The sequence below is a fragment of the Drosophila elegans genome, unplaced genomic scaffold, assembly GCF_018152505.1.
Source record: "Drosophila elegans isolate 14027-0461.03 unplaced genomic scaffold, ASM1815250v1 contig_814, whole genome shotgun sequence".
NCBI classification, from domain to species: domain Eukaryota; kingdom Metazoa; phylum Arthropoda; class Insecta; order Diptera; family Drosophilidae; genus Drosophila; species Drosophila elegans.
The window spans coordinates 18,623,074-18,633,724 of NW_024546167.1; the positions used below are offsets into that span (position 1 = coordinate 18,623,074).

General features: G+C 38.1%; 2 protein-coding genes across 6 annotated transcripts in view; one reads left to right on the forward strand and one right to left on the reverse strand.

Moving 5' to 3' along the window:
• LOC108147939 overlaps positions 1-10,644 on the reverse strand; it is an 89,714-nt gene extending 79,070 nt beyond the window's left edge. For all 5 annotated transcript variants that reach the window (XM_017274723.1, XM_041710538.1, XM_041710539.1 and 2 more), the window contains exons 1-2: positions 10,232-10,644; positions 9,718-10,173 (exon numbers count right to left, since the gene is read on the reverse strand). In XM_017274723.1, the coding sequence (XP_017130212.1) occupies positions 9,755-10,173; positions 10,232-10,589 (777 nt within the window). In that variant the 5' untranslated portion in view covers positions 10,590-10,644 and the 3' untranslated portion in view covers positions 9,718-9,754. The remainder of the gene's footprint in view (positions 1-9,717; positions 10,174-10,231) is intronic.
• Positions 6,681-9,107, forward strand: LOC108147940 (cytochrome b-c1 complex subunit Rieske, mitochondrial). The gene is made up of 3 exons (XM_017274725.2): positions 6,681-6,876; positions 7,672-8,051; positions 8,797-9,107. Exons 1-3 carry the CDS (start codon positions 6,783-6,785, stop codon positions 9,013-9,015), a joined length of 693 nt encoding a protein of 230 aa, XP_017130214.1. The 5' UTR covers positions 6,681-6,782; the 3' UTR covers positions 9,016-9,107.
• Positions 10,645-10,651: the final 7 nt, after the last annotated feature.

Here is a 10,651-nt window from a genome sequence, read left to right on the forward strand (position 1 = left end):
TTCCTTTTCCCTAGTCGCCACTAAAGCTTTAAATTTGCAATTAATTTTCGAGTTAACCAAGCCTACAACTCATTCCACTTGGCCGCAGGAAAGGCACTTTATTAGAAAACCGTAGAAACTGTTTGGAAAAAAGCAAAGATGATGAAGAGGAAACGGAAGTAGAAGAGGGAAAACTGACAACATAAAACCTCAAACCTCAAAGGGAGTTTTCGGCGCTAGTCGAAAACCAAAAAAAACTAGCCGCAGCTTGGAAAATTCCACCACCCAACCGTCGCCCCATTTACCAAAAAAAAAATAAGGAAAACTTTAAACTAAACACATACAAACACACTCATCACTATGCACTGCAGGAAATCGGTGAGAAGATGAGGAAAATACAGAGAAGAAGCAGCAGACGACCCACTTTGATAAAGGCGAAAAACAGCCAAAGGCGCCAAAAGCCAACAAAGAAAACCTAAGGGCCGGGGAAAATGTTTTCGCTTTTCTTGCATTTCCAGCAGAGGAAACAACAAAGACGGCCGAACTACGCAATTTGGTGAAAAGCAGGCCTGCAACACGAACAAGAAAAAGTGGAAGTAGGGCTACTACTTCTACTACAGCCCAAGTCGAAGAAACCCAAACTTCTATGTACCACAACTCACTGCGCTATATGGTATATGGCACATAGAAACCCCAACCAAGAACAACCGCAGTGGAGGCAACGTCACTCACATAACACTGAAGAAAATGTGCCTGCTACACTTGAAGAAAAGTAGGCAACAGTACGATAATTATTTAAACATATGCAAAATATATACATTTTTGGCATAATATAATATATTATTGTAAGACATATCTTTAGACAACAAAAATAGTTTAAAAGTGACTTCACAAATAAATAAATCGCTTGCGGAAACATCAAATGGAATTGAAAATTATTATTATTTAATCCTAAAGTTTTTTTATACTTTTAAAAGTAGAGTAAATATAGTCAAAAATATTCTTAATTAACCATCAAATTTTCTTATTTTTATTTTATTGCAATTAACATCCACAAAACATGGCGATTTCCACTCACTTTATTAACTATCGATTCAGCCTTAAGTAATCTGACATTTTTTGACTATATCCCGGACCATTACGCATCGGAAATGCCTACACAAAAATATATCAAATTACATTCTGTCACTGTACAATCCCCTGGCAGCCAGGATACCCCCTTTTTCCTCGTTTTCCCCATTTTCCAACCAGCCTATACCATCCTTACTTTTGCCCTATTCCTCAATCCCCAATTCAACCGCTGCACACGCACAAAGGCGCCAAAATTACAAACGCAGCGAGTGGTCGGCTGCTAATGGGTGTGAGTTTTCCTCACTTTTCCACATTTCCTTGCCCTCTTCTTCTTTTTGCCCATAAAGGACTGCAGTAAATTCCATGCCCCCCCCGAAAAATCGCCCCCCAAAAAAAAACCCCATTCCTGAAAAGAAAGTTTTATATAGGCGTCGGCGCACGCACATCTGGCCAAAATATATACTATATATATGTGGTATGGGTAAAGTATATAAAAGCTGCAGCCGAAAAAAACATTTTCATGGGAAAATGGGAAAAGGGGGCGTAACTCCCCGCTCAAGCCCAGAAAACCCGTGTCAAAGTCATCCATCCCATCTCCCCAGAAAACTCCCTGCATTTTTTTTCTATTTACTTTACTTTGGCTTTGCTTTTTTGCTTTTTTTGGGTTTGTTTTTGTTTTCGTTCTTGGCCGTGGATTTTCTTGAACGTCCTTGATCCTTGCAACGCACAGCCATAATAAAAGCGGCAAGGAAGAAGCAGAGAATGGCGCCTGCTGGTCGCCTTGGAAAAACAGAGAAAAAGAGAGCAAAAGCATAGCATACTTTTTGGGGGAGGTGCGGTGCGGGCTCGAAGGACCAAAAGCGCCTTATCAGTTGTAAAAACAAAACCGGAAGCCCACACAGGATGTTCTTCTCAGCGCGAAAGAGATGGGCGACAACAGAGAGAAAGAGTGAGAGATAGAGCCATGTCGGCGAACTTTCAGGGTGAAAGTGAAAGTTGAAGGCAAAGGACAAGGCAGCCGACGAGGAAAGTGAAAGTTCGAAAAGAGAGCCAACGCAGGCGCATTTTCCATCAAAAATAGTTATAAACAATGCAGAAAATATCCTTCAGAGAGAGAGTGAGTAAGAGAAAGAGTGAGAGAAAAGTTGCAGTTGTCTCAAGAAAAGTTGAAAGCTTTTCGCTGCTACATTTTTAATGGCCGCAATGTCCTTGGCTACTTGCAGGGGGTGGTGAAATGGGGCTTCGTGCATTTACTTTCACTTTTAGCCGACACCCCAGGCAAAAAGTTAAGACCCCCCCCGAACCCATTTATAATGCCACCCCCTACTTTACTGCTTGCATATAATGTACTTCCTTTTTTTGTGTGAAAAACTTTTGCCCCAGAGCTTTTGCATTTTTTTTTTTGTGTTCGGTGTTTTGCGCTTTCTTGAAAGTTTATTTTTGACAGAGTTTTATGTGCCTGGCGGGCACAGGACTAAACAGGACCAAAACAGGACACTGCAGCACGAGAAAAAACACCAAGGGAGGTGCCCCAAAAAAAAAAAGAAGGAAAATGACAAAATAATGTAATTTGGACCGTAGATTTATGCGTGCTGCGCCTCCGCAAAAAAGGAAGAGAATTTTCCCCCAAATCTACATCGGTTGGGGAAAACGCAACGTTGTCGTTTCCTTTATATTCCCGCTTTGCCGCTTTTCCTTCAGGATGCTTTCCTGCTGCGCGTGCCACATGATTTTTATTTTTTCCCCCAGCTTTTGCTTTTTATTTAAGCCGCTTGGCCGAATTTAGGGCAGGTTTCATTCGCGCTTAAACCCAAAATACGAAATGTATCCTGCCAGAAGGAACTTTGGTCTTTTTACTTAGCCAAAGGCAAGACGAGAGTTGTTGACAAACTTTCAAGCCGAGAAGAAGATAAAAAAGGACATCGGTTTGGGTTTGGGGATCGGAAATTGATATATGGACATTGGCAGGCGAATGTTTAGCTTACGATTAATGCTAGGAAATTGGGTAGAAATATCCCAAGAACGCAATTTTAAAGGTCAAAAAATACATATATCTAAAACAGAAGTATACAAATTCATTCAACATCTATACTTTTAATAAGCATGAAAAGACAGAGATATACAAATAAAATATAAGTGGTCATGAAAAAAAGGAATCAAATTATAGACTTACTAATATTAATATGTAATATATTTAAAGTACACTCTTAACATTTAATTAGTTCAGTTCTTTAAAAGGAAATAATTGACCTAAAATATAACATATATTAATAAAAATGTTTCTAATTTAATTACAAGTGGCGGAGTAACTAAATCTAATGTACCATATATATTAATACTTATTTCAATGAACGTCTACTAAATTTTTGTGCCCACAATCATCAATAAGTCACAAAATACCAGAAGACCATACGATGAAAGATCATTACTCACACGCCTCAAAGCCACGTTCCTTAGGCCATGCCATAATAAAATATGAAAACAAAACAGGAACCCATTGTCATGGTCACCTAATAATCCGACTGCCCCAAAATGGCCCAGAAACTTAAGTCCATTTCGGCCAGAAAAACGGTGGCTGGCGAGGCTGGGAAATAATCATTTCAAATGCAAAACCCAACCGGAGGAGATGAAGATAAAGAAGTCGAAAGGAAAAGCACATAAATGACCGCCAGCTGTGCCAAATTCCTGGATTCTGGATCCTGAATCCTGAATCTAAGCACCGCTGCACATGCCACAACTCCCTTTTAAAATTTTCCCTTCTCGACTTCCTTGCGGCTTTTCCACCGCGCTGATGCTGCACAGATGATTCTGATTCTGATTCATTTAATTTTCGTTTTTGTAAATGGGTAAAGTCAGTGCGGAGAAGGGGTATAGAAGGGCATAGTGGGCGTGGCAGCGCCTCCGCATCTGTTAAGGACTGTCAGTCAGAGGTGCCTCAGAAAACTTTTGCCTGCCACGCACAATTTTCCACTTTCAACTTTTCCAAAGGGGGTGCCGAATTTTCTGTGAGCTGAGCTTTATGCTTGGCTGATGTTGCGATAAGCTGGCTATGTCGTCGCTGCTACACAGTTAGAAATTACATAATTTTTCAAACATTTACAAAGTTGATTGGTTTGATACAAAAAAAGTGATATTTTCAATAATTTTCTAATTTTCAAAGAAATAGAGATTTAAATTAAACTGTTTTTCGGAATTAAAAAATAGGTTTATAAAAGTCTTTAAACATAGTTATAAACATAGTTAGTTTAAATATAGTTATAAAGGTGCGTAAAATTATGCAACTATATATTTAAAGATTTTTCTTTATAAGTGAGCTTAGGGCAATTATACCCCTGACTATTAACAAATTTAGTAAATATTTTTCGACGGTGTATCTTGGTTCTTGTTGCTTCTGTTGCTGTTGTTGTTGCTGCCGCAGCCGCAACGCTGCACACGCCGCACAGAAATGGGTGAAAAGGGGGTGGGGTGGCAAAAAGGGGCAGGGGCAGGGGGAGGGGTTGCCCTGGGGCAGGGATGAAAAGTAGAAGATTGTTGTTGCTGCTGCCGCTGCTGCTGCTGCTGTTGTAGTTGGCGCCAGTTTTCCATGTAAAAGTTGCTGAAAAGTGTAACGCAGTCGAAGCTTGACAGAGTTAAATTTGGAGTGGGGGATGCGGTTGGGTTTTCGGTGGTTGGGGTGCTTGGTGGTTGCGAAGTTCGGGAGTGGGTGGAAAATACAAGGAAAGGGCAGATGCCATTGCCATGTCGCCTACGCGGCATAGTTTCAACTTTCCCGGCCTACGCACTGCCAAATAAGAAGACTGTCTGGACTTTAAGATATGATTGGTAAGGTGATAAAAACAGACATAACTTTGTGTAAATTGAGAATATAATGATTGGTCAATTCTTGGCAATTATCTATATAACTTAAATCTATTAATTTTATTAATTCTCCATATTTTTAAATATTTACTTTTAATTATTGAAGTGCACTAAACATCTTTATGTACATAACATATAGATATATGTGTTTCCGTGTTTTTATTTAATTTAATTTATTTTTTTTCTAATTTATTACATTTGTAAATGGTTAAGCCAAACTTATATGTATTTTTTTTTGTAATTCTAGAACTTCAAAATTATCATTATATAAAAATTGCTTTTTTAAGAACTCGTAAGCTATTTTTTTAAAATTTTTATAGTTAGAGTATTTTCTTGTCGATTTATTTACTTTATGTTCGAGTTTGTTTTTGTTTTTGGCCAAAATTCACGCACTTTCCGTAGTGCCCCCCTTTTTATGCCTGTGTGCGTGTTTTTTTGGGGCAAGTACATAGAGGCGCCTTTATGTGCGCAGATTTTCCTCCTCCGGCTGGAAAATAGACGATGGGCATACTTTCGCCTCCACTTTCACTTTCACTTGGAAAAGCAAGAGGAAGGGGGGATGGTGGCAGCAAACTTTCGACATCAAAAAGAACTACTTTCGATAATCACAGGACTGGCGCCAGAGGAATTACATTTCAGCAGGCTGCGGGAGAGTTTTTCATGCTTTTTACTGCCTCTTTGGTTTTAAAGTTTGGCCAAATTTCGGGCCTCCTACTTTTATGCGCATAACAAATTCCCATACTTACTGCCAGCTATTTTTTATGCAGTTTTTTATTACTATTTTATGCGTTGGATGAGATCAGCCGAAGAAAAACAATAGCTCAAGAGGTTCTTATTAATTAGGACAGGCTAAACCACCCTTAAAAAGATTAGATTGGCAACATCAAAGGGACCAATGAATCAATGACATCACGATGCTGCTGGGGAAATGGAAAAGTGCAGTGGAAAAACTGGGTGGCTAATGTCCGGTGGTTGGACTTTATCTTGGACAAAAAGTTGGTGGTGCGTGGTCCAACCGGTTTGCCATGGAAACCCCTTTTCATCCGGAGAAAATTCAGGCAGTTGCAGTGGCTAATTTAAAAAGTAGTTTTCACTTACACAAGGGTGGAAGCTGAGATTCAGCTTTGGGGGTAAACAAAAGGGGGATGAATGAAAAGGATTGATTGGCAAGGTGAAACAAATGCATTTAATTTGGGTACTGGATTTCATATCGAAAAGCAAAGGCAAAGAAATAAAAAATTATTTTAAAGTAACACGAAGAGCTGAACAAAATATTTTGAAAAGGAATACATTTTTTTTAATGAATAAATAATATATAACAGTCTGAAATTACTTTAAAATGTTTTTAACATTATTTATATATTGTACGCTAAATAATAATCAAAACAAACTGGAATTACAATATAACGATCATTGTTGTTCAGAAGCTACAGAAATCAGAGAATTTTATGATCAAGAAATAAAATGATTATTTCATGTAAACAAAATAAACTAAACATAAAATAAACAAAAATAAAAAATCGTAAAATATCGTTCTGAGTTAAACACATATTCCTTATTTTTGTGTTGCTATTGAATTCGTTTTAATTCTGGTAAATTTGTTTGTCTGATTGTTCTGTTCACTTTTCAAACATTAAATTAAATTCCAATCAGAACCGTTACAAAAAAGGTTGCCCATCCGGCACTAGCCGCATAGCTTTCATCTTTTGTCAGTGAGCAATAAAATGGTATTTTTTAGGGAATTTATGTTTGGCCAAAGGCATTTGGCGGGATTTTACGATCCGGTCACACTGGCAGAGACGAAGGCGACGAACGTCGAAATTTTCGACAGGAAACTATACGTGATCATTTAAATTTAAAGGAAAACATACAAAATGATGAACGCCGTGTCGCGTGCTTACGTCCGGGGCGGAGCCCAGGTCCTTTCCACAGGACTCAAGGCGACTGGAGGGGCCGTGAATTCCATGGGTAAGATTCAGCGAGGTGGATTCTGTTGCTGGAGTTGCCAGCGAAAAACACAACCATTACATAACGATTGGACCGGGAAAAACAGCAATTAACTTGGCTAAAAGCTGTAAAATACAGCCAGGATACGAATGGCAGGCAGCGTCAAGGAGATTTGGCAAATTTCCTTACGTAATTTCAACATAACCTCGCACAATAACAACAATCAGCAGGAGTTTCAAGCATACCCAACATTCTCATCAAAACTATGGGATATAGACAACCGATTTTGATCAATCTTGGTATACAGTATCTCCTGGACTAATAACACTCCCCTGTAAAGTTTCGTAAACATATCTTAAGAAACCACAAAGTTATGCTAATTTCAAGGTACTAATCCTGTGGCATCTTTAAGATATAGTATTCTTATTTTGGTAACATAAACTTAAACCACACTAGACCATCTTTTGTTGAACTATCATGTGAAAACAAACAAAAATACTGTTGAATTTTAAGAACTAAAACTAGTTCTATTAACAATTAAAAAATAAGTAGTAAACATAAATAGCTTTTACCACTGACTAATGGATAGTTTAAAAACGATGGTTAATGAAAGCGTTTCTATATATAAATTATTTTAAACTAAGCAAAGCTGACTTTCCAGGAATCTTTAAAATAGGGAAACAAATTTAGGTTTTTAAAGACTAATAATTAGAGATACAATTTTTGGCAACGTTTCTAGATGTGCAGATGGAATATCAGTGAAACCCCCTCATAAACCTTTAAAACATGTCTAACAATTTGCTCTGTTTTTTCCAGCTAACCGCCAGGCACACACCGATCTGCAGGTGCCGGACTTCTCGCCCTACCGCCGGGAGTCCGTGAAGGACAGCCGCCGTCGCAACGAGACCGCCGAGGAGCGCAAGGCCTTCTCCTACATGCTCGTCGGAGCTGGAGCCGTGGGCGGTGCCTATGCGGCCAAGGGTCTGGTCAACACCTTCATTGGATCGATGAGCGCCTCCGCCGAGGTCTTGGCCATGGCCAAGATCGAGATCAAGCTGGCCGACATCCCGGAGGGCAAGTCGGTGACATTCAAGTGGCGCGGCAAGCCGCTCTTCATCCGCCATCGTACTGCCGCGGAAATCGAAACCGAGCGAGGAGTGGCCACATCCACGCTTCGTGATCCCGAATCTGATGATGTAGGTACCATAGAATGGGTCGATTTGTATGCAAGCATAGGAGTAAATACTGTTTTCATTTACTGATAGGATAGTAATACAACTAGGTCTATCAACAAAGCTAGATCCACTGTTAAGCATTAGAAAACCCAATTTTGTAGGGATTATTGAGTGGAAAAGTTAGTTTACACTACTTTTTTTTTTAACTATTTAGGTAAAACTTTGTTCAACAAAGTCAAAGATTCAATTTCATTTTATTTATTTTAATAAACTTAAGCTAGTATACAAAACTAAACCAAATGATTGATGGCGGATTGCGCTTAATTCTTTTTGTATGATTACCAAGCAGAAAAATAATTTTAGAAAATACTCAGTTCAAACTTTGCCCAAAATTTAGGTAATTCAAAGTATTTATTTATATTTTAACAAACTTAATGAATTGGCATTCCATTTGAGAAGTTATTCAGTTAAATCTTTGCTTAAAAAAGTCATAAATATTTAATTAACAACTTCAGTTGATTTAATTCAATGTATTACTACATCTTGTATACAAAACTAAATCTTATAATTGCTTTATATTTTTTTAGGACAGTACGTTTTAGAAATTATTCAGTTCAAACTGTGCATAATTTATGCGCACATAAATACTCAACTAATAATTGAAAACAATGAAATTACTTATGTGCGGCTGTACAAATCCACCTTTTCTATTTCCCTATCGAAAACTAAGACAATTCACTAAAATGCTCCTCTAAATCCCATTTAGCAACGTGTGGTTAAGCCCGAATGGCTGGTGGTCATCGGTGTGTGCACGCATCTGGGCTGTGTGCCCATCGCGAATGCCGGTGACTGGGGTGGCTACTATTGCCCCTGCCACGGCTCCCACTACGACGCCTCTGGAAGGATCCGCAAGGGACCGGCGCCACTTAATCTGGAAGTGCCCACCCACGAGTTCCCCAACGAGGGTCTCCTCATTGTCGGCTAGAGAAGCAAACACCCGTAGCGCTGTTATCGTTTAAGCCCCAGAACTACATAGTGAATGGATCGATGTAAATTAATAAAAACTACCAAACAAAACGGCTGAGCATAAACGAAAAATTCATTCGAATTGAGGAGGGATAAATCTTAAGAAAGGACAAAAGGAGATGTGTAGCAGCTTAACTATATAAAAAATGAAAACAAATTTCAAAATTCACTAAATTCCATCATAATAAACTCTTAAAATGTTAAATTTGAAGTATTAAATTTTATAGTTTTGATTATAAATCAATGAACATATATTCAAGATTTTTATTTGAGTCCTTTACTTATGAATTGAAGCTCTTTCTTACTAATAATGTATCATAAAGCTAAATTTAATTTCAAGGAGGGATAAATCTTAAAGCAAAAAGCAAATAAGCAACAGCTTAAATTCAGCTTAATTTAATAAGTGGAAGTAGATTTTGAGATTCTGAAAAACTTTAAATATTTCAGTCATAATAAAGCTTTTAAATTATACATTTTAAAGTAATAGTCATAATTGTTTTGATTTCATATCGAAGAAGCCATATTCAAGATATTGATTTGAGTTGTTAAAATATGAAATTAAACATTTAATTGCAAATCTTGAAGTATAATCCTAATAGTATTGATTTTGTTAAATTCTAAACGGAAACTTTTCCTTAATACGTTTACTTGTGTGTCTTACCTCATTATAAATTATATATGAAGAGCAGAATTAGTTCCTAAGTAGTATCTTTGTTATCCTTGATGTTGCCCTGTTTCTCCAGGATTTCCATTTCGAGTAGTTTGTTTTTCAGGCGCTTTCCCTGCAGTTCCACCTGAAACTTTTCTAAATCCAGTTTGTACTGCTCAAGCTCTACTTTCCGCTGTTCTAGTTCGATTTTCTGCTTTTCCATCTCGACTTTGTGCTTTTCGGCTGCCCTGGAGTTTTCATTTCGATAGTAATCTTGTTGGACTTTCAGCAGATTTAGTTTTTCATCTGCAAGGATGTTTGTGGCCTCCTCTTTTCTCAAATCATTGACTGATTTTACTTTGACTTTTGAAGTCGAAAAGTTTGAGTTGTCCTGCTCGAACGGAGGTTCACTGGAGGTGCTTCTAATAGTGTTTTTGGGATCATATTCTGGATCAAAGTCGGAGCTACCTGGGGGTAGAAATATATATGTTAAATCTTGATTTAAAAATGTATATGCCTTACTTACTTTCTTCATCTTTAACAGCTCCACTGATTGTAGAGACTGCTGAATTGGACAAATCTCGCTGGAAGTCCGTATCATTGAATGTAGTTTTATTGCCCATTTCATTGAGACCCTTTACTCGCTTTAATCGCGTGGAATTTATGTGTTTATCGCGCAATGCTTGCCACGGACGTTCAATTCCGGATTGAATTGCAAAATCTGCGGCGATTTGTTTCCAGGTGTCTTTTTTCTTGCGCCATACATCCGCACCGCTCTTCTGACTGCAAACCACATCCTTGTGCTGCAGGACCAGGTACTCCAGAATTAATTCCTCACCCATTGTGAAGTTTTTCGCACGAGTTCTTTTTCCATTTGCAATCATTGTTAATCCAAAATATTAAATTCGTTAATAAACAAAAATCAGCTGCTTGTGGACGGCGTTGC

What these genes read in the sequence shown, in the direction of transcription:
- LOC108147940 (XM_017274725.2), top strand. Translation starts at nt 6,783, where the DNA reads ATGATGAACGCCGTGTCGCGTGCTTACGTCCGGGGCGGAGCCCAGGTC. An exon ending in AGGGGCCGTGAATTCCATGG is followed by an intron (nt 6,877 to 7,671) that starts GTAAGATTCAGC and finishes TGTTTTTTCCAG; the next exon opens with CTAACCGCCAGGCACACACC. An exon ending in GTGATCCCGAATCTGATGAT is followed by an intron (nt 8,052 to 8,796) that starts GTAGGTACCATA and finishes AATCCCATTTAG; the next exon opens with CAACGTGTGGTTAAGCCCGA.